The 22,269-nt window shown below is 37.8% G+C and overlaps 2 protein-coding genes and 1 pseudogene across 6 annotated transcripts; 2 read left to right on the forward strand and 1 right to left on the reverse strand.

The window, feature by feature from the left end:
- Positions 1–911: 911 nt before the first annotated feature.
- LOC133725973 (AUGMIN subunit 2-like) lies at positions 912–19,567 on the reverse strand. 5 transcript variants are annotated; one of them, XM_062153402.1, is made up of 10 exons: positions 19,458–19,567; positions 19,157–19,241; positions 10,926–10,994; positions 10,412–10,525; positions 10,118–10,223; positions 9,773–9,831; positions 3,196–3,210; positions 2,165–2,233; positions 1,659–1,772; positions 912–1,407 (listed from the first exon to the last, which is right to left on the reverse strand). In XM_062153402.1, the coding sequence occupies exons 4-10, from the start codon at positions 10,502–10,504 to the stop codon at positions 1,333–1,335; spliced, it is 531 nt and encodes a 176-aa protein (XP_062009386.1). In that variant the 5' UTR covers positions 10,505–10,525; positions 10,926–10,994; positions 19,157–19,241; positions 19,458–19,567; the 3' UTR covers positions 912–1,332. The 5 variants fall into 5 exon arrangements, with proteins under 5 accessions (XP_062009386.1, XP_062009385.1, XP_062009383.1 ...); XM_062153401.1 differs by having other exon boundaries at positions 912–1,501; XM_062153399.1 differs by having other exon boundaries at positions 912–1,540.
- Positions 3,877–9,180, forward strand: LOC133725972 (uncharacterized; annotated as a pseudogene).
- A 249-nt stretch (positions 19,568–19,816) lies between the features above and the next one.
- On the forward strand, positions 19,817–21,791 carry LOC133744071 (palmitoyl-monogalactosyldiacylglycerol delta-7 desaturase, chloroplastic-like). The gene is made up of 5 exons (XM_062172208.1): positions 19,817–20,317; positions 20,441–20,581; positions 20,967–21,113; positions 21,236–21,342; positions 21,439–21,791. Exons 1-5 carry the CDS (start codon positions 20,081–20,083, stop codon positions 21,653–21,655), a joined length of 849 nt encoding a protein of 282 aa, XP_062028192.1. The 5' UTR covers positions 19,817–20,080; the 3' UTR covers positions 21,656–21,791.
- The last annotated feature ends 478 nt before the right edge of the window (positions 21,792–22,269 follow it).

Here is a 22,269-nt window from a genome sequence, read left to right on the forward strand (position 1 = left end):
ATGAAATCATCGGGATTGAGAAACGTAATGCGGGCATTGTATTATTGTTGTTGTTGTTGGTTTGTTTGGTTGCTGCTGCTGCATTTATTTTTGTGATTTTGACGGTTAGATTCCAGTATTCCACCTTTCCTTTTCTGATCTTCAGAGTTATCAGAGGTGAAGTGAGAATTATGAGTTCAATTTAATTTGCTTCTCAATGAATAGGTAGAATGTCCTGCTATTGTGGCAAAGGCACCTGTAGTAACAAGAATATATATAGTGAGGCATCTGGTGATCGACTGTCTTCTTGGCAATGTTTCTTTTGACGAATCTCGGGCCAAAGCGTCAGTGGACCATTATGAAAAGTATAAGGATCGTCTAAATAGTTTCCTTTGACATGCTGGAGGAGCTGGTTTTTACTGCTTTCTCCATGACTTAAACAGTTGTATAGTTTTAAATATCCATATCCAACTACGTACTCTGTTCTAGCTTTCTTGGTTGAAGCATGTTGGTTTATCCTCATGCATGGATAAGCATGATTTGCAGGTTTATTGGCCTGTTGTGTACACCTATGTGGAGATGCTTCTTTGTGTATTATATGGCCTGATAAGACGGGCTTATTAGCTTGTTTCTGAACATTTGATTACATGACACTTGCTCCTTAGATTGGCTGTGTAGTTCCTATCTGCTACAAACCTACAATAACTAAAACCCAGAAATCCAAAAAACCTATAACCAAGAACAAAGAAGCCACTACAGGAATTTTGCTCTTACTACCAGAGGAAGCAAGCTAAAATGCCTAAAAGTGAAGGTGCCAAATTTTGGTACCGGGGGAATCCACTGCAGTTGTCTTCAATTCATCAAGAAGTTTTGAGAGCAATAACCACACGTTAGAACTTTTTCTGGTGAAACAAAAGCTATTACATACGCTTTATTTACTTTGGCACAATTCCCAATATATATAATAGAATCAAATGGATTACTGCACAAACTAATGTTTTTCAATTTCAGAATTTATAGAATCAAATGTATTACTGCACAAACAACTGTTAAGGTGTATGATCGACATAGAAAGTGTATGCAGAGGCTGCTGCGTTATATTAAAAGTCAGCTTTTAAGTAGCAGCCTTTTTAACTGAAGGAGGCCATGACACTCTCCTATGGCTAGAGCCGTCCAGCTCACTTTCATCCTCTGCTTCTTGATGCTTGATATTCGGCCTTCTTGAGCTTTTGATAGCTAAGTCATCAAAGCTTGGTTCGGTTTTCCAGGGAGGCGGAGTTACACAATCGGAAACCCCTGGTACTCTTCGGGATTCCTTGGCTGGTGTGATAGGTGAAACGGTATCAGAATGACCTACTCTGAGATGTTGAAGTGTTGCAAATGATTCCCTCGTAGCAGATATTGCTTAAAAAAACCGGGTGCATGATGCTAAGGCAACAGGAATTGGACGAAGCATTTCGTGCATCAGTTGAAGAAAATAAAGATCTCTAATGAAATGCTTAAAGACTTCCTCAGCCGGGGCCTGGAGGAAGGAAATGTAAAGGACACACTCACATGTGGTCTAAAATCAAACAACGTTACACAAATATGGTCAGATCTTATAATAATGACAAAAAACAAAATTATGCTTTATGCAATCTGGATGAATAGTAACAAATGAAATGTTTCTACAAACATACCCCCCATACTGAAGGAGGCTCCTTAAATGTCTGGCTCCACTGGAAATCGGCAACTGATGCTGTTAATGCTCCATAATCACTAGCAGCCTTCATCAGTAATTCCGAGAATTGTTTCTGCATAAACCAAGCAAATATGCCACAAGTGGCATTAAGAAAAGTCTTCTTCAACATAATGAGATTTCCAAGAAAATCATACTATTCATTGTCAGGAAATTATCCTTCAACTGTCGTCAAAGATTTAATATTTCCTAAAAGCTAAATAAAAATCATTCATATATTTCATGACTACAGTTATGACATATAATTGATTAATCAGAACAGTTGTTTTGATAAAAATACCCTATAAAGAAGGATTTAGTGACAAAAGGCTGGTTAGACTGAACCAAATAAATAAGATTAGTCCTGTAATCATAGTGAAGGATGTACAATACAAGTAAACATTACAAATTTGCAGTTCAAATACGGATAAAAATTTCACTCCAACATAAGAGATATGAGCAGATAACCTGATACTCTGCTTCCACTGGAATGCAATTGAGTGAATATGGCTGTTGGAGACGAGCAATGATACGATCCTGTCAGAACATAGAAACAAAATATGGTATAACTGAGATACAAACAGATGAAGTGAACTACTAATGTCAAAAACACAAAACAGCATATGCTGGTGGAATGAAAGAGGAAGCTCGAGGAAGGATAGACAATGTAAATTTTCTATTGTATGTCCATTGTCACTAAACTTCCAGACAAGAAGTTAACCAAACATAACTTTGCCATATCACCAGCATATCTTCGAGAGCATATATAATCTTGAAAGGACAGGCATCAATCGCTTCAGAAGAGAGGTTATTCTTCCGTTCAGATTTCATATGTTGCTCAAGGGTGAACATTTGAAACTTTGAGAGTTCAAAATTCCATTTTAATATCATACATTAACTATGCTGATATCAGCCAAATGGCTGAGAAGGTTATTTTTCAGTAAGACAACTCTGACAATGCATGCACCAATCAAAGAACAAAAACAATGCCACATGGCTGAGAAGTTTATCTTTCTTAAGGCTTCATTGTATGACGTTTCCATCACTAAAAGTGAAGCATATTTGACGCACATATAAAGATGATATTTGAAATTCAGCACAAGTGACTCCAGCTTATTACTAAGACCTTGAAATAGTTGTCCTGTAATTTTCCCATACAGATATTAAAGAAACCCCAATGCACTAGAATATGCAACCAGTGCGTATTGTTAAACCATAATATGATTAGACAAAGACAAGTCAATTCGACAATACCTCAGATGGACTACAGAAATTTGTGGTGCATATTAACCCACAGAGAATTTACCCAACTTTGTTCTTAGCATAATTGGAATACAAGAGTGCATGTAATAGATTTTGTATCAAAATCAGAAATATATTGAGCATCATCATTTTCAGGGACACAGGGAAATTTAACATACAGCAGAAGAGTCTTCAACATATACATTCAAAAAACTGACAACGTACAACCACAATACCACATAATGCAAAAACTTTACCTTGTTCAGAATGACATCCACTACACCAAAAACTGCATCACACAACGGTGATCACACAACGGAGAACAAATCCTCTGTTGTCTGTTGACGACAATTGAATCATACAACACATTTAATAAATCTTCGTTGTATAAAGATGCTCAAATTCTAAAACTTCTAGTTAGGAGGTGATGACACAACGGAAAGAAAGATTATCTGTTGTCTGAATGAAAAAAAAGACCGGCATATTTCCCTCCTACCATTGAGTCAAATTTGGCTCCAAATTATACCCTAGATGTCATTAAATTGGACAACAGTTTAGTTACTTCCGTTGTAGTAGTATACCTGCAAATCATCATACAATGGTTTTTAATGTTCTGTTGTGCAAGTGAGTACCAAAATTTGGAAATGGCTCCAAAATGACATTCATTCCCCCCAAAATGAGAAAATTCGGCTGCAATTGTTTATTATGCTTGCAAGTTCCAACAACAGAATGAACTATTTCTGTTGTGTGAATGAGAAATGACTAGCCTAAGCGCGAAACCTAACATTTTGATTGCAGAGGCGGGAAATTTCCATCTTTCATTCCCTTAGCTATGTAACAAATCAGACAACGTAAACGTATCTATACGTTGTCTGTCTGACTTAAAAAAAAAAAAAAAAAAAAAAAAAAAAAAAATTAATGCCTATTGCCTTAGGCAACTCGAGGGCACACTTAATGCCTTGGCCATTTTTCATGTCTGAGAGAGAAACCCCGAGCTTTTCTTCACTTCGAGCAAAATCTGGAGCTTTTCTTCATCATCTTCTCAAAACACTTAGCCATCACAAATCACATCTTTCAAAGTCTGGATTTAGATTCTATTCGATTTGGGTTCTACTCGATTAGGGTTCGAGTTGGGTTCAATTTGGGGGTTTTTCATTCTGCTGAAATGGGGGATTTGGGTTCTAACCAATCGAGTTGGGTTCTACTCGATTAGGGTATTTCTTCTGCCCCAGAGAGAAGATAAATCTCATTCTATGCAAGCTCCAGACGGGGTATTTCTTCTCTTCTTCTCTTATTCTCTTCTCTCCCAGAAGTCTCAACTCCTCTTCAAGGCTTCAACATCGTGCCTTGGCTCCGACACCTTCTTCCACCAAATCCAATCACAGCCACCAAACTCTAATCAAAACCTCACAATCCCGTCGTCTTCTCTAGTTCTTGAAAGTCTACTCGTCTCTGGCCAAACCCCAACTCAACCCTAAAAAGAATCTCCATCGAAGCACCCGGTCGAAGTCTTCGCTCGAATCCGAGACAATCCATGAGCCAAAGACACGCAACACCTGCGAAATCAGTCAAGTTCCGAACTTGGTCTCATATTTTGGTTCGTTTCCTTAAGGTTTAGATACCCTCTTCTTCTTCTTCTTCTTCTTGCTTTGCATTGGTTTCAAGTAAGATAAGGTAGTCTCAGTTCTATAGTTGAGCTATTTACTCATAGAGAAGATGGGAGTCAAGGACAAGAAGAAGAACAAGGAGCTTGCCCAGAGAAATTTGGAGCCTGTTGAAAAGGGTTCGTCGCTTTAATCTCTTGCACTTTGATTCAAGTTTTGTTTTTGATTCGTTTTGCTGTTTGAATTGACTTGAATGCTTCTGGGATTATGTAGAATGAAGTTAGTAGAGAAAGAGTTTTGGATTTTAGAACAAAAACCAATACATGAATGTGTGTAATTGATGTCCATTATGTAGTAGACAGAAGACACTTGGATAATTCGGCCTGGAAAGTTGAAGTTTTGCTCTATAGGTTTATGATGAGAAGAGAATAAAGTATAAACAAGTTGATATTGTGTTGAATTGTTTCCAGATAAAAGTTCAGGACCTTCAGAGATGAGAAAGAGAAAAAGAGAGAAGAAAACAATGGTGATTCGAGAAAAGTTGTTCAGATCTCTATTGAAGGTAAAGTGGAGTTCTAGCTTTGTTAAATGTTTACTTGTTAATTACTTGGTCAGAATTTTGCATTCAAAATGAACTCAATGCGGTTTGCTCTTGTCATTTCACTAGATAACTCGACCAAAGCGGCCAATGACAAGAAAAAGACAAAGAAACTGAGGAAAGGAAAAGGAAAGAAGGTGAAGAACAATCAGGATTTGGATGATCCCTCTAATACTGATGGTTTTGATTAATTAAATGGTAAGCTTCTTTAGTTGTTCTTGTAGCATAGTATACTCGTATATAAACCTCATTTATTGTGCAATCTGTTCATGGTGTCCCCTAGTGAACAAAATTTGGTAGTGAATAATGAACATTTTCAAATTTCCTATGCCATTGCCTGTATCTGCTATATTTGGCTTTATATGCAATTTGAGGTTTTGTACTTTTTTTTCATGTCTCAAGTTATAAAAATAAGGCATGAATTCCATGGGGGTGTCAACAATAAAATCGTTTTCTGCTTTCAACTCAATTAACTCAATTTTATTTTTATTAGACGATGAAGCCGCAGATGATCAGAGCCAATTCGAAGTTCAGGGAGAGACTGGAAGTGCTGAAATGGTGCTCACTGAAGATGATTGTAAGAATACTGAACTCAAAAACTATGAAAGAATGTCGCTTTGATTTCTTATCCCTGCAAATCAGCAACTGGTCACTGAATAGGATGTTAAAAGCAGTTGTACTTAACCTGAGTGTTCCTTTATGTTTTTCCTTTTTTGTGTAGGTAAGTCAAAGAAAGCTAGGAAAAAAGAAAAAGAAGAATCGCGATTCCTTCGAAAGTGGGAAGTTACTGGAAAAGAGAGTGGAAGCTGTTCGAGATGAACCTTGTCATCTCTCTTCAGTGGATGAGGACTGCTCAAGAGAAATAACAAGTATAATTCTTGAATTGAAACATCGTTATCTCCTCTGAGGATGAGGGCAGCCCGAAAGGAATGAAAAGTATGAAATATTGATTCCAAAGTACTTGTTGGTCTGTGCATGTTCTAATACCAAGAAAAGTTATTTTCTATACTAATGTCAACATGTATGATATTAATTTTGCCATCCACATTGTTAAACGTGAAGCAACAAGAATGTTTTATTTCTAGTTTACTGAATTTCTTAATCCACAGAATGGATTGTGGAATACCAGCAAAATAGACCTGGATTGAAGGTACTGCAGCAAAGAATTGACGAGTTCATTATTGCACATGAGGCAAAATTGGAACAGGTAATTTCCTCTTCCATGTTATAACTGCCATGCAGGTGGAGTATTGTCTTTTAAACCAGCCCTTGAACCTTGACCATTAGCAACTATGTGCACATATGGTGGCAGGTTATTAGCGAGTGATGAGATATATGGTGGCAGGTTATTAGTGAGTTTGCAGTTGTTTGTTAGAAATGATGCGGATGAGTTTAGTGCGGTTTTGAAGCGTGAATCGAATCCGAAGATATTGATCACCACTTGCCGATTTAACTCTTCTGTATGTATTGGTCTTTTACTTGTTTTCAATGTCATTTTAGCTTTTGTTGGTTACGGAACAGATATATTTTATGACAAGGTGATTGCCAATGTGTGCTAAGGTTTATGCTTTTTGTTGTTTTGGTGGTTTTCAGAGGGGTCCTGCTTTTACAGAGGAACTACTTTCGGTGATCCCAAATGCGCAGTACTATAAAAGAGGCACTTATGACTTGAAAAAGGTACCATTTCTGTCTTTTATATCAATTTGTTTTTCACTTTTTCAATGTAACAAACATGGAGTTCAAACAATTAATATATGTAATCTTTTTCCTTGTTGCAGATTATAGAGTATGCAAATAAAAAGGAACTCACTTCTTTAATATATGTAATGCTCTCCTAATTATTGGCTTACCTAATGGACCTACTGCCCATTTTAAACTCTCAAAGATTGTTTTACGAAAGGATATCAAGGTTTGTTGCTATATGTTGCATGTATCAAAACAGTACCATCTTTATACTGTTTTGCCACATATTGCGATGAAAGGTTTTTATTTTCTTCAGTTGGTGAAAAGAGGAGTCATTGAGATTTAAAATCTTGAAAGAGTCCAAAAGAATAAAATTCTGCAAAGTATTAATTTTTCATCTCTGGGGAATTAATGTAGGGTGTGTGTTAACTGTCATTTTCTTTCCTTATTCTTTATTTGGCATGCTTGCAGAATCATGGAAATCCAACCAGTCATGAGCCTGAGCTTGTATTAAACAACTTTACAACACGCCTTGGTCATCGTATTGGGAGGTTGCAATCCTTAACTTGTTTGAAATGTTTTCTCACATTATATTAGATGCATTTAGGACTTTTTGGTTCAAATACACCTCATCACACATTGTGGTAATTTCATTTTTTTTTTCCCTGTACAATTAGTTTCTTATGTAAGGATGGATTACCTTCAAGCTCCTAATGGTTTTCTTCTTTCACCTGCTTTCTTCAGATTAATACAGGTACTTGAGGGAGAACCAAATTTTCGTGGTCGGCGAGTTGTAACTTTCCACAACCAGCGAGATTTTATATTCTTCCGGCATCATCGGTGTGCCTCCTTTGCTATTTTTAGTTCTTGCAGTGATCCTTTCTTATACTTGTGATCTTATATACTTTCCTTTGCTGTAGAGCTTTTTGTTTACTGATGATCATTAATTTCTATGTGTTCAGGTACATTTTTGAAACCAAAGAGACTAAACAGGCTGAAGAAAAGGGCAAAAAGACCAAGGATTCCAAAGCTGACGCTATTACTGAAGCAAAACCATTTGCGCGCCTACAGGTTGGTGTCAATTATTTATTTGTTCCTCTTGCATCTGCTTTCTTGTCTCGATCTGGTTTGGCCCAGGGCCCTGGCTGAATTTCCTCCACCACTTGAAATGTCCTTATGTTTCGTTCTTGGTCCATTTATGTGACATAGGAAGGCAGGGTATTGCCACATCTACCATAGCATGCAGTTTACGTTTATTTCTTTATTCTTTATTGTATCATTTATAAATGTAGATCTTAACGGTCTTTCTTGTCTTAAACACTCAGGAATGTGGTCCTCGTTTTACCCTTAAATTGACCAGTCTGCAGCACGGGACATTTGATCCTAGAGGCGGGGAGTTTGAGTGGGTTCACAAGGTAATCCACTTATCAGTCAATTCATTTCAGTATATTGGTTTCATATCTTTATCATAAGAAAATATTGAAAGATACCCATATTGTTACTCAATTGTTTGCAATTTTCTCTGGGATATATGGTGCAGTTGCTACAACATTTAAATTTGCTTTTGATTACAAACCATCCGGCATCTATTGGTACCCTTCACAACTAGAGGCTTATTATTAATTTGTTAATTTGACTTTTTCATGTTAAACTGCATACCAGAGATCAATGGAAACTTTGATTGATTGGATTGATAGTGAAGTCAACATGAGCAATACTTATGTACTTTTTCGAACTTATGCTCCTATGCATTTCAGGTTTGCTCTATCATTTAAGCTGCTTAGTCTCATTGGTAGATTACGATTTGCTTATTTGTCTCATTAATTAAATGTGTATAATGTTCAAATGTACCTCTATCTTAGCTGATACAATCACCAGTTTGACTTATCTATCGACATCGAATTATTATGACATGTATTGGTAATTTAGTATTTGATAAGAGATGGGAAACCTTGTGCAGGATTTTGAATGGTGAAGATGTAGATATAGAGGAAACGGTTCTTCGCACTCCAATATCCAAATCCTAGAAGAACCATTCAGATTTGTTCTACTCAACACCACAAACAAATAGGAACATTCCTTCTGGTGCTGCAATATGTGCTAACTTATGAAGCTTCATAACAAGCTTGGAGGTGATGCAAATAAGAATATAGTGCACAAGATGCTTGGTAAAGTGACACATGAAGGTTTTGTTGAAGTGAAAAGATATTATATCAGCTTTTGATTCATGAATAGCTAGTTAGGAATGCTTTTCTTCTTTTATTGTTGGCTTGAAATTTGGACAATTTTGTTTGGGAAATACTGCCTTTTGCAGTTTTATGTACAGAATGTTGGATTATGATGGATTGCTTGAAAGATATAGTCACTGTTTATTAGGTAAAATGGACCAAATTAATGCACAAATCAATTCAGAGAATGGATGTTTGCAGCAATCATACAACAGATTTTCAAAAATGTCAACCAACGTTGTCTGAACCAAAAATTCTGGGTATTCACACAACGCATTGATAGGTATCACACAATGGATTTCAATAAGTAACGTTGTCTAATTTAACTCGTTCATAGATATCACACAATGGATTTCAATAACTAACGTCGTCTAGTTTTAAGCTCATACAACAGAAAATACTATAACACAGTTGTCTTACTTTTAATCACACAACAGCTAAACTACAAAACCGTTGTATGAAAATCTCAACCCACAATGGCATAAAAGCAAATTCTGTTGTGTGAACTGCTGCGCACAAGTGCTGCGCATGGGTGCGTCCGGCATCTGTCGAGTTCTTGGACAACGGTGTTAAGAAATATACGTCGACTGACTTTGTATCATACAACGGTGAATTCACCGTCGTCTGATTTTTCATCAGACAACATTGAGATAGACGACGGTGAGTCTTCAAATCAGACGACGTTTTTTCACCGTCGTGTGATGCAGTTTTTGGTGTAGTGATCTTTTAAAATCGTGGTAATCCTTGATAGAGCCCCTGGTACTCTTCTGGAATCCTTGGCTGGTGTGATAGGAGAAGCGGTATCAGAATGACTATTGGCAATATGTCTACAGTGTGGCCAGTATGGCTTACTGATTTGTGCATTATCTTCTACTGTTTATACCTTACCTTATTTGTTAAGAAAGAGTTGTTAAAACATAGTTATGGGTTTAGCTGTTAAGAGTTGTTAAAAGGTTATGGAAGTTTGTTTCCTTATGCCTATAGTGTATCCTTGTATTCTGTCTCTTTTATGAAGTAATATACAAAAAAAATCTTCACAAATTTCTGTCTTGTTTTCTTCAATGACCTACTCTAAGATGTTGAAGTGTTGCAAACGATTCCCTCATAGAAGACATTGCTTCGAAAAACCTGGTGCATGACGCTAAGGCAACAGGAATTGGACGAAGCATTTCCTGCATCAGTTGTAGAAAATAAAGATCTCTGATGAAATGCTTAAAGACTTCCTCAGCCGGGGACTGGAGGAAGGAATCTCACAGACCACTATACAAATATGCTCGAAGTTTATAATAATAACAAAAAAAAGTTGTGCTTTACTCAATCTGGATGAATAGAAACAAATGAAAAGTTTCGACAATCATACCCCCCATACTGAAGGAGGCTCCTTAAACGTCTGGCTCCACTGGAAATCGGCAACTGAAGCTGTTAATGCTCCACAATCACTAGCAGCCTTCATCAGTAATTCAGAGAATTGTTTCTGCATAAACCAAGCAAATATGCCAAAAGAAGCATTAAGAAAAGTCTTCTTCAACATAATGAGATTTCCAACAAAATCATCTTCATTGCCAGGAATCCTTTTAACTGTCTTCTAAGACTAATATTTCCCAAAAGCTAAATAATTATTGTTCATATATTTCATGACTAGAGTTCTGACATATAACTGATTTATTAGAACAGTAAATTTGATGAAAAAAAACCCTATATAGAAGGATTTTGAACAAAGGCTGTTTAGACTGAATCAAATAAATAAGACTGATTCTGTATAATCATAGTGAAGGATGTACAATACAAGTAAACATATATAAAATAGAGGTTCGAAACTTCGAATAAAGATAGATGGAAATTTTACTCAAACATAAGAGATATGAGCAATTTACCTGATACTCTGCTTCCACTGGAATACAATCGAGTGAATATGGTTGTTGGAGACGAGCAATGATACGATCCTGTCAGAACATAGAAACAAAATAGGGTATAACTGAGATACAAACAGATGAAGTCAACTACTGATGTCAAAAACACAAAACAGCAAATGCTGGTGGAATGAAAGAGGAAGCTCGAGGAAGGATAGACAATGTAAATTTGCTATGTGTGTCCATCGTCACTTAACTTCCAGACAACCAAGTTAACCAAACATAAGTTTTCCATATCACCATCCCAAACATATCTTTGAGAGCATAATCTTGAAAGGACAGGCTTCAATCGCTTCATAAGAGAGGTTATTCTTCCGTTCAGATTTCATATGTTTCTCAGGGGTGAACATTTGAAACTTTGAGAGTTCAAAATTCCATTTTAATATCATACATTAACTAAGCTGATATCAGCCAAATGGCTGAGAAGGTTATTTTTCAGTAAGACAACTCTGACAATGCATGCACCAATCAAAGAACAAAAACAATGCCAATGGCTGAGAAGTTTATCTTTCTTAAGGCTTCATTGTATGACCTCTCTATCACTAAAAGTGAATGCATCTTGACGCACATTTAAACCAGATATATGAAATTCAGCACAAGTGTCTTCAATGTATTACTAAGACCTTGAAATAGTTTGTCCTGTAGGTTGTCCCATGAACTATACAGATATTAAAGAAACCCCAATGCACTAGAATATGCAAAGAGTACCTAATGATGAACCATAATATGATTGATCAATTCAATTCGATAATACCTCAGATGGACTACAGAAATTTATGGTGTATATTAACACACACAGAATTTACCCAACTTTGTTCTTAGAAGCACTGGAATGCAACAAGTGCATGTCAAAATCAGAAATATAGAACATCGAGCATCAGTATTTTCAAAGACACATGGAAATACAGCAGAAGAATCTTCAACATATAAGTTTTACGCTTTATCAAACTCCATCAGTGTGATGTTTTACTCTTCATCAAACTCAACCTTTGGCTTATCCAGATTTGTACAAAGAACTAACTAAGCAATGTCCATCAAAACAAAGGCACTCTTTAGTACTTCATGTAAGATTCAACCACATATCCAGGTATGACTTCCGACCAAAAATAGGAGCCATGCTCTGCCCCAAACAGTATCTACTTGGAATCAAATTAGATTAGATACTTGGATATGTGGAATCAAATTTGGATTAGATTAGATTAGATACCACTGTAATCAAATTTAGGAGTCATGCTCTTCCTCAAATATGGAATCCAAGCAATATCTAATCTAATCTATTTATAAAGTATCAAATTTCTGCTAGTCTACTTCCAACAATATCAATATCTAATCTATTTACAATCTCTTTAATGTGTTGACCTCTAAAGCTAAAGCGATTTATGATAGTACGGTGTTAACATAATTCTAGTGTGATGTTTAAGTTGTTCTCTAAACACACAGACAGAGTAAACATTCACATGACTCCCCAAACACAAAACCCCATATTTCAAAGTATTACAAGAGACTGAGCAAATGCAATTAACAACATGCAGATCGTATTTACTGTTTGAACCCAAAATAACATTTTTTCCTGATAAGGGGGACTCGAAGAAAACCGGGCCAATATCCGTGGCCCAACCTATTTATTTTCGACAAGTTCGGGAAATATCGTTTAGAGGCTAAAATAAAGCCTACTTGGAGACCAAGCAATCTTGAGGCGAAACTGGATATTCATCGATTCACTATTAATTATCATATATTTGGTAATTAATGGTGGTTTAGTTGGTTTGCTTACCACGATTGAGCAGGAAGGAAGGGATCATGGCCAAGAACCATGCATGCAAGGAATCAGGGGGGTCCCATATATATTGCAATTAAGCCACAATGGACGTGGGGGAGATAATAAGGTAATCATCCTTGATTACAATTCAACAAGGAATATACATATATATATATCATGTAGAGAAGGTCTTACGTACGGCACCCGCACCACGTGGCAGTGGGGCGGGCCATTCATACCCCAAGCAGGGGGGTATTTTGGGTATTATATATTAAAAATCAGGGGCAGTTTCGGAAAAGAGAGAAAAGTTTGAGAATTTTGATTGGAGGGCCGCACGGCCCCACCACGTGGCAGCCCCTACCAAAGACTTTTTCTATCATGTATGTACGATTGCTCAGTGGTGAGACAATTAAGGAAGGACGTACTCCTTTGCATGGTGGACATCCTTCGCTGCCAATATTAAGCAAACAATCATAGTTGCCCATGCAATTAAGGGTTCATGGACGCGAGCAGTTTGAAATCCTTGCGAAGATATATATATATATATATATATATATATATATATATATATATATATATATATATATATATATATATATATATATGGAAGACGTGCACATCTAGAAGTAGTAGAAAATAAGACTTCAAGGTATTTGGAATGCTTCAATATTATTCACTTCCCAAGAATAGGGTTTATAAAGTGATACAAGAGTAATCCTAATAGGAAACGATCTCCTACAATTATACAGAGAGACATAATCTATATGTACAAGGAAAGTAAATATTTACAGAATATTCTACACTCCCCCTCAAGTTGGTGCATAGATGTCAATCATGCCCAACTTGTCAATCGAGTTGTCAAACACTTTCCTTGACACTCCTTTCGTAAGAACATCTGCTAATTGATCTTCTGTATACACAAAAGGGAAACGAATAATTTTCCTGTCCAGATTTTCCTTAATGAAATGTCGATCTACTTCCACATGCTTAGTCCGGTCATGCTGAACAGGATTGTGAGCAATCTCAATAGCAGATATGTTATCACAATGCAAGTCCATAGCTTTCTTAAGTTTAAAACCCAAATCTTTCAACACATTACGAATCCACAACATCTCACACACTCCATGTGCCATACCTCGAAACTCAGCTTCAGCACTTGACCTAGCAACAACCTTCTGTTTCTTGCTGCGCCAAGTCACCAGATTTCCTCCAACAAATGTAAAATACCCAGACGTGGATCGTCTGTCTGTCTTATCACCAGCCCAGTCTGCATCTGTGTACCCTACAACTTCCAAATCACCCTTTTTTTCAAACAACAAACCTCTTCCAGGTGCCATCTTAAGGTATCTCAAAATACGATACACTGCATCCATATGCTCTTCACTGGGACAATGCATAAACTGACTGACCACACTCACAGCATAAGCAATATCAGGCCTAGTATGGGAAAGATAAATAAGCCCCCATACTAGACGTTGGTACCTTCCTTTATCAGTTGGAACTTGATCTGGATAGATTGCAAGGTTGTGATTCATCTCGATCGGTGTCTCAATAGGATTGCAGTCAAGCATCCCTGTTTCAGCTAACAAGTCAAGTACATACTTACGTTGAGACAACGAAATCCCCTTTTTAGACCTTGCAACTTCAATTCCAAGAAAGTACTTCAATTGCCCAAGATCCTTCATCTCGAACTCCTTAGAAAGATACTTTTGTAGAGCCTCCATCTCTTTTAAGTCATCCCCTGTGACAATCATATCATCAACATATACTATCAGAGCGGTGATCTTACCCTGACTACGCTTGATGAACAAAGTGTGATCCGAGTTGCTTTGTCTATATCCAAATGTCCTCATGGACTTGGAGAACCTCCCAAACCAAGCTCTCGGAGATTGCTTCAAACCATAAAGAGACTTCTTCAACTTACAAACCTTGCTAGTATCATAAGGCAAATTTTTGACTCCTGGCGGCATGTCCATATACACTTCTTCCTCCAAGTTACCATTGAGGAAAGCATTCTTCACATCAAACTGACGTAGAGGCCAATCTTTAGTTGCTGCGAGTGAAATCAAGATTCGAACAGTATTAATCTTTGCTACAGGGGCAAACGTCTCTTCATAATCAATTCCATAGCGTTGAGTGTAACCTTTGGCAACTAATCTAGCTTTGTACCTGTCAATGCTCCCATCAGCTTTAAGTTTTACTGTAAACACCCATCGGCATCCAACAGTCTTCTTTCCAGCAGGCATAGTCACAATATCCCAAGTCGAGTTTTTCTGCAAAGCCTCTAGTTCTTCATTCATTGCTTGAGTCCACTTAGGGTCTGCCAAAGCCTCCTGTACACTACTAGGAATAGATACAGTGGATAATTGATCAACAACAAGTGCATGTGACCCAGACAACCTATGGTTAGACATGTAATTAGCTATAGGATACTTAGCTTTGGTTTTGATGTCTGGTTCATATTGTTTCTTAGGAATACCCTTGGTAACCCTCTGTGATTTCCTAGACTCAATATTACCTACCGCAGATAATTTGTTCGAAATTAAAGGTACCTGAGAAGGAACACTCACAGCGGATTCTTCAGTTGACGATGTAGAGAGGGGGAAGAACTCTGATAGATGAGGACTCTGAATTATATTCTGTTCATTGGGTGCATCACAGCCGGGCTGGTCAATGAGTAATTCGTTGGTATGTGATGTTCCATATATTCCAGGATGCATTAATTTATCATTGTTACCCTCAAGGTGCGTATCAGTCTCTTGACGTGTGGGGTCTTGATTTGAGAACTCACGGCCACTTTGGTGCCGCACAATAGTAGGTTGGCGTGCTCCATCTATCTTTTCTGACAAATTAGGTTGACTTGCAGCATTCCTCAACTTGTCAAGTTGGTGGCTTAAGCCATATGGCCGGCTGGAGCCAAGCCGTTGGCTGATGGAATCATGTCCAACTGAGGGCCCCACGGATCCATCGAATTGTCTACCTCCAATCAGACCACCATCTTCACTTGGGGACCCCACGGTTTGGTCACCTTTTTCTTCTCCTCTTTCTTTTCCTACGGCAACATGCTCTTTTCCTTCTCCATTTTTTTCTCCTCTTTCTTTTCCACTTTCTTTTCTGTAGGTGGAGGACCCCATGGCAGCTTCCTTGTCTTTTTGGCAGATGGGGGCCCCCACGGCTGCAGCATCCTTTTCTTTTTCGTTTTCTACTACTCCAGTTTCTGTTTCGTTTCCAGTTGAAGAATTCCCAACTCCAAATCTCGATTCCAAAGCTTCTAATTTTTCAAATTCTTCAAATGCAAATAAGTCTCGAGGATTCCCTTCACACACTCTCTCCCCCTGAAGGGAAGACTCCGAACCTTCCCCTGAATAATCAGACTCGGATTCACGAAACGCAACATCAAGAGAGACATGCATAGTGCCAGTAAGAGGATCATAACAGCGATAACCCTTTTGGAATTCAGCATAACCAACAAATAAACACTTACGGGCACGGGGATCGAGCTTGCTGCGCTGAGGCTTGGGAATATGAACATAGACTACGCATCCAAACACACGAGGCTCAAGATTTGGTAGCGACGGAAGTGACAGAAGTTTTTGAAGTTTCTGCTGAGGATTTTGAAATTCAATTACCCGAGAAGGAGTACGATTAATGAGGTAGGCAGCGGACTTCACAGCTTCTCCCCAATATTCACGAGGTACATGCATGCCAAACAAAGAGGCACGGACAACTTCAAGTAACTGTCGATTCTTCCTTTCTGCCAATCCATTCTGTTGAGGAGTATATGAGTTTGAAGTCTGATGTCGAATTCCATGAGATTGCATAAACTCCTGCATATCGCCATTCACATATTCGCCACCATTGTCAGATTGAAAAACTCGAATAGACTGTTGGTACTGTGTGGACACCATTTTATGAAACACTTGGAACATGGAACAAACATCACTCTTGTTCTTTAATAGAGATACCCAAGTCATACGAGTACAATCATCAATAAAAGTCACAAAATACCGAGCTCCAGAAAAAGAAGGGATCTTAGCAGGACCCCAGACATCAGAATGAATCTTCATAAATGGAATGGGACTTTTATTAAGACTAGGTGAATACGAAATTCGATGACTCTTAGCCAATTCACATACATCACAACGAAACTCTGAATCACGGACACCCAAAAACAACTGAGGTTGTAGTTTCTTAAGATAACCAAAAGATAGATGACCCAAACGACGATGCCACAGCCACACTGTTTCCTTAGCATTCACTACTCCATTGACCTGATTCACTTGCCCTACCAACTGTTGCTCTCCACTCTCTGTCAGGTCCAAGTAATAGAGTTTCCCCCTTCTAACACCATAACCAAGAATCCGCCGAGTCAGAATGTCCTGAAACACACAGAAAGAGGGATAAAATGTCACAATACATGCTAGTGCTAGAATAATTTGGCTAACAGATAGGAGATTATATGCCAATGAAGGAACAACTAACACAGACTCAAGGGTTAATGTATTAGACAGAACAACAGAACCTTCTCCGGTAACCGGAGTTGGAGTATCGTCCGCTGTAGAGACAATGTCTTGAGAGGAGGGTTTCAGCTTTTCTACGAGACTAGCTATCATTAGTCATATGGTCAGATGCACCTGTATCAATTATCCAAGAACTATTCATAGATACCTTACCCTTCATACCTAACTATGCTACGTTAGCGGAGGCATCAGATAGGTGCTCTTCCTCTGTAGTAGCCACGACAGCTTTTTTGAGGTTCTTTTGCGATTTCTTGGTAAAATCCCACCAATCAGGGTAACTAATTACTTCATAGCACCGTTGCTTGCTATGACCCAAAACTCCACAGAGCGGACACTTTATATTTGCATATGAATTTATTTTACTCGGAGGATGGCGTGGTGGAGGAGTTAAGAGGCTTGAGGAAGGACCCATTGAGCAGAAAGCAAGGGCCTGCACGTGACCAAACAATTGGTGCAGCAGGACGTTAATCAAACACTTTAATCAAATAGCAAGAGGTCTTGTCGGCTAGGAGGGCTACGGCTTGGCTTGGAGCAGGAAAGGTTGACGGCTTGTCAACTAGGCTTAAACAATTATGCAGGATGTGGTGGTGATATAAAGTATAAACTGGTCCCCAAGTGAAGTTGTCTGGGAAAGAAAAAAGAAAGAGAAAAAATATACTTGTGATGGGACTTGTGATGGTGGAAAAATAAATTTGATTGGGTGGTTCGTAGCAAGGTTTTTTGTTATGGTGATGATGTGGGGTAAAGTTGATGCGGTGATGGTCAGATTGATAATGATTCAAGAATTGTTTAGAGTTTCGAAATTCAGGTATGTTCTTCGGAATTTGGGTTCGAAATTCAGGTATGTTCTTCGGAATTTGGGTTCGAAATTCAGGTATGTTCTTCGGAATTTGGGTTCGAAATTCAGGTATGTTTTTCGGAATTCAGGTTTTGGGTTTCAACAGAATACGGTGCAAGTTCAAGGATTGAACCTGCTCTGATACCAAGTAGAAAATAAGACTTCAAGGTATTTGGAATGCTTCAATATTATTCACTTCCCAAGAATAGGGTTTATAAAGTGATATAAGAGTAATCCTAATAGGAAACGATCTCCTACAATTATACAGAGAGACATAATCTATATGTACAAGGAAAGTAAATATTTACAGAATATTCTACAGAAGTTGTGCTCCAGAGGCAATTAATCTTTGCCTATATTTCAGCCATGTACAAAGTCAATCTTTTAATTGCCTACGATAGCTATCAAAACTATTAAGTGTTTTGATTTTATTCAAGACCAATAACTGTGACCTAAAATATAGTATTTCATTCCTATTAGGAAAGAGAATCTGCAGCAGCCTATATATAGAGGCTAAAGACGACACAACAAGGACCAACAACTCTTCAACCAATCTCTACGATTGCCCAAGTCTCCCCGGAGCAGCCTCTCTTACCGGTGACCACACTCCAGTCCCAGTCTCTTCAAGAGCCGACTGTCAATGTCACCAAACCAACCCGGCGACCGTGCTTCCATTCCCAATCTCCCCAGGAGCCGACTGTTAGTGCTACTGCCACCGTTACTTCCAGCGAAGCAAGGGTAACGCCCTCGCAACCCAGCGAAGCTAAAGTCACGCTTTAGCAAAACCCGTGCTTCTCCAGACTTCCCGGTGATTGCTCTGCTCAACCTACAACGTTGGGTATCGATTCGGTGAACGCAAAGAGACCACAACCAAAGCCTTTACCAGTAGGCAAAAAGTCCTTTTCCGAAAGGCATAGAAAAGAACCTTGTGATGAGGTTGGTGCTCTCCTCGTCCACATCGTTTGAGAAGAAGTCAGGTCAAGGGACTTCCCGACGACTGCACCCCACGGTGCTGGCACGCTCGCGCATTCAAAAGAGACAGTTTGTACCAAACTGATTTTGGGAGCCAAACATTTACCTTTGCTAGGTTATAACTTATAAGGAAGTAGATACAACCTTCTTCTAATTGCAACAAAGTAGTCCCTCTTCTTCGAAACAGATACCTGTGTGATCATAGTTTACATCAAAACTTCTAAACAAAATCTCTGTTTTGAAAGTTTTAATCTAAAACCCTAATCTAAATTTGGAGAACCCGTAAAAATTATTCATCATGTAGACAAGAAACCACATAGGATGATGAAAAACCCTAAATCAAAATGTCCGAAACATTCATGCCCAATTCAAGCGACTGACTTTTCACACATCTGAAATTCAATAACCAAATAAGATTGTAATTGAGTGATTTTCTGCAGATCGATGGAGAGAAACGAGAGTTCCTTTCTGTTTGACGTCGATCAATTACTGCAAGACCAATTTTACTTCAGGTGAAAGTGAAGGATTAAATTGTAATTGATGCAAAGGAGTGGTTAGAATAACTAATTAACAGCTGGAAGGGTTAGAAGATTCGAGAACAGTGTTTGTTTACAAGTCTGTCCATTAGTTGTTAGAGTTGTTGTGATAATGCACAGATTCACGACACGTGTCATTGACCTGATGATCAGTATGGAGTTAGTTAAGGCATAGTCACTATAAGTAGTAGGTTAAGTACGATTAGTCTCTTAAGTGTGTTCTAGCTCATTGTAAACATTCAGAGAAATATACCAGTAGCTCTTCTTTGCTTTCTTCTTTACCTTTCTCCTTCGACTTCTACCTTTCTTCATTTCCATCAAAATCTCAGCAGAAGCAAGCTATCAAATCATAGCCACACAAAAGACGTGTTAATGTTTACAATGTAATCGAGTCCAAATAATATAAAAGCTGCTTCTTCTAATTCTTCTTCGTTTCAAATTAGACAGAAAAGATTTTGCTTTTAATTTATTTCTCTCACTTGAAGAACAGCACCATGGAAGAAAAAATGGAGGCCTCAACAACCAAGTTTCTTGTCCTGGCCACACATTGCCTTGCTCTTTTGGGGCCGTTTTATTTCAACTGGTCTGCGTTTTGGCTGGCTGTGGCACTCTATTTTGTTACAGGTGTGGGTATTACTCTGTCCTTCCATAGAAACCTCGCTCACCGCAGCTTTAAGCTTCCTAGATGGCTCGAGTACTCTTTTGCCTACTGCGCCGTCCTTTCGCTCCAGGTTTGTGAAACTTCATCCAATGACATACTGTAAACTAACCCATCTTCTTTTATCTGGCTAGCTTTATATATACTTTGAGGGATCATTAATCTGTTGCATGCTCTTAATTTGTATGGTTTATAGGGAAGTCCAATTGAATGGGTGAGCACACACAGAATCCTTCATCAGTTTACAGACACATGGGATGATCCTCACAGTCCCATTAAGGGATTTTGGTACAGTCATATTGGTTGGCTTGTTGACTATCATTCTCGGTTTGGAACCGTACGTATAAGCCTCTCTCTCTCTCTCTCTCTCTCAAACACAATCCTAAATACCTTAGATACACACTGTGATTGAGATTATAGGGTACGTGCATATCATCGTATTTGTAACATAAATATGCAGTTACGTCTTGAGTCTCAAAACCCGAGTTTAAGACTTTATGATTTACTCCTACGAAGACCTTACCTACCTAAATACAATGATTTTTTTTTTTCTTGTGAAATGAGATCAAAGTTGCATTAAAAAAAAATAGTTACGTACTTTTTTTTTTTGAAATGAAACAGCTACATACTTGATCGTACTGGAATCATGCATGTAGCATGTAAGTATCGATCGGAAAATTAAAGCTTGTCTTCCCAATAATGTGTTTGTTGAATTTCTGTAGCCCGACACACTAGAATTCAAGAATGTCGGAGACTTAAAGAAGCAGTGGTACTATAGGTTTATTCACTGTACGTATCCTTATCACTCTGTAGCTCTTGGAATTCTGCTATATACTCGAGGAGGGCTACCATTCTTGGTTTGGGGAGTGGTAAGCTTGCTCTTACTGATCATCACCTACCTTGTTCCACAAGAATATATGTACATATCAATGGAACCATATCTTTACTGAACTGATTGATTGGTTGTCTTTTTAATTACAATTCTTTGCAGGGTGTAAGGACTGTATTTTTACTCCACATTACCTTCTCAATAAACTCGATCTGCCACATATGGGGAAAGCAAGTATGGAATACTGGTGATTTGTCTAGAAACAACTGGTATTAAATATTTATATATCAGTCATTTGGCTAATGAATTAATATGTAGTTATTGGCACTGATTATATATAATTTAAAGTTTGATTTTGATTACAGGTTGTTAGGTTTGCTAGCGCATGGCGAAGGTTGGCACAATAATCATCATGCCTTTGAGTACTCAGCTCGTCAAGGCTTGGAATGGTGGGAGATTGACACTACTTGGTATATAATACGCTTCCTTGAAGCCATTGGTTTGGCTACAGACGTAAAACTCCCAAATGAAGCTCATAAGAAAAGAAAGGCTTTTTGCAAGAATAGCAGTACTATCCAGTAATTTTGATCAGGAAAAGCTTGAAGTCGATCGGGATTTAAGCAACAACGTATAGAAAGTGTAATGAATATTGAATAAGATCGAGGTGTAATGAACAAGATGGACCAACCGTTTATTATATAGTTACATATGTATATTAAAGCTACCGCTTTTACATCAAGTAATTTTTGTTCTATTTGTATCTTAAGGAAACTACTATACTAATGCTATAATTAATTAGTAATAAAGACTATTTAACCTAATTCCGTGAGCCTTAGAAGGTTTTTGTTTTAATAAGGAAAAAACATAATTGTCAATTGTGTAATTGTCAATTGATAATCATTAATTGGCTAATGATAAAATTAATTAGTAATAAATACTATTTAACTAATAGTAATTGGCTAATGATAAAATTAATTAGTAATCAATACTATTTAACTAATTATAGTAACTAGCTAAGGGCTAAACAAGTTACCAAATTTTAAATATTTTGGACAATTGGATATATTACTAATCCAGTGATCCAAAATATTTAAAATAAAAGGGGAAATGATCATTTACCCATTTTTGGGGTTAATTAACCCCATTTACCCAAACACTCTAAGAGATTGCCCACTTACACAACAATTTTTATTTTT

The sequence above is a fragment of the Rosa rugosa genome, chromosome 1 (assembly GCF_958449725.1).
Source record: "Rosa rugosa chromosome 1, drRosRugo1.1, whole genome shotgun sequence".
Classification (NCBI taxonomy): Eukaryota; Viridiplantae; Streptophyta; class Magnoliopsida; order Rosales; family Rosaceae; genus Rosa; species Rosa rugosa.

Coding starts and splice junctions, on each gene's coding strand:
- LOC133725973 (XM_062153399.1), bottom strand. CDS start 10,504: ATGAAGGCTGCTAGTGATTGTGGAGCATTAACAGCTTCAGTTGCCGAT. Junction 10,224..10,411: donor AGCCTCCTTCAGTATGGGGG/GTATGATTGTCG, acceptor CAACTGATGCAG/GAAATGCTTCGTCCAATTCC. Junction 1,773..2,164: donor CAGTGGAAGCAGAGTATCAG/GTTATCTGCTCA, acceptor TGGTTTATGCAG/AAACAATTCTCGGAATTACT.
- LOC133744071 (XM_062172208.1), top strand. CDS start 20,081: ATGGAAGAAAAAATGGAGGCCTCAACAACCAAGTTTCTTGTCCTGGCC. Junction 20,582..20,966: donor ATCATTCTCGGTTTGGAACC/GTACGTATAAGC, acceptor GAATTTCTGTAG/CCCGACACACTAGAATTCAA. Junction 21,343..21,438: donor GATTTGTCTAGAAACAACTG/GTATTAAATATT, acceptor TTTTGATTACAG/GTTGTTAGGTTTGCTAGCGC.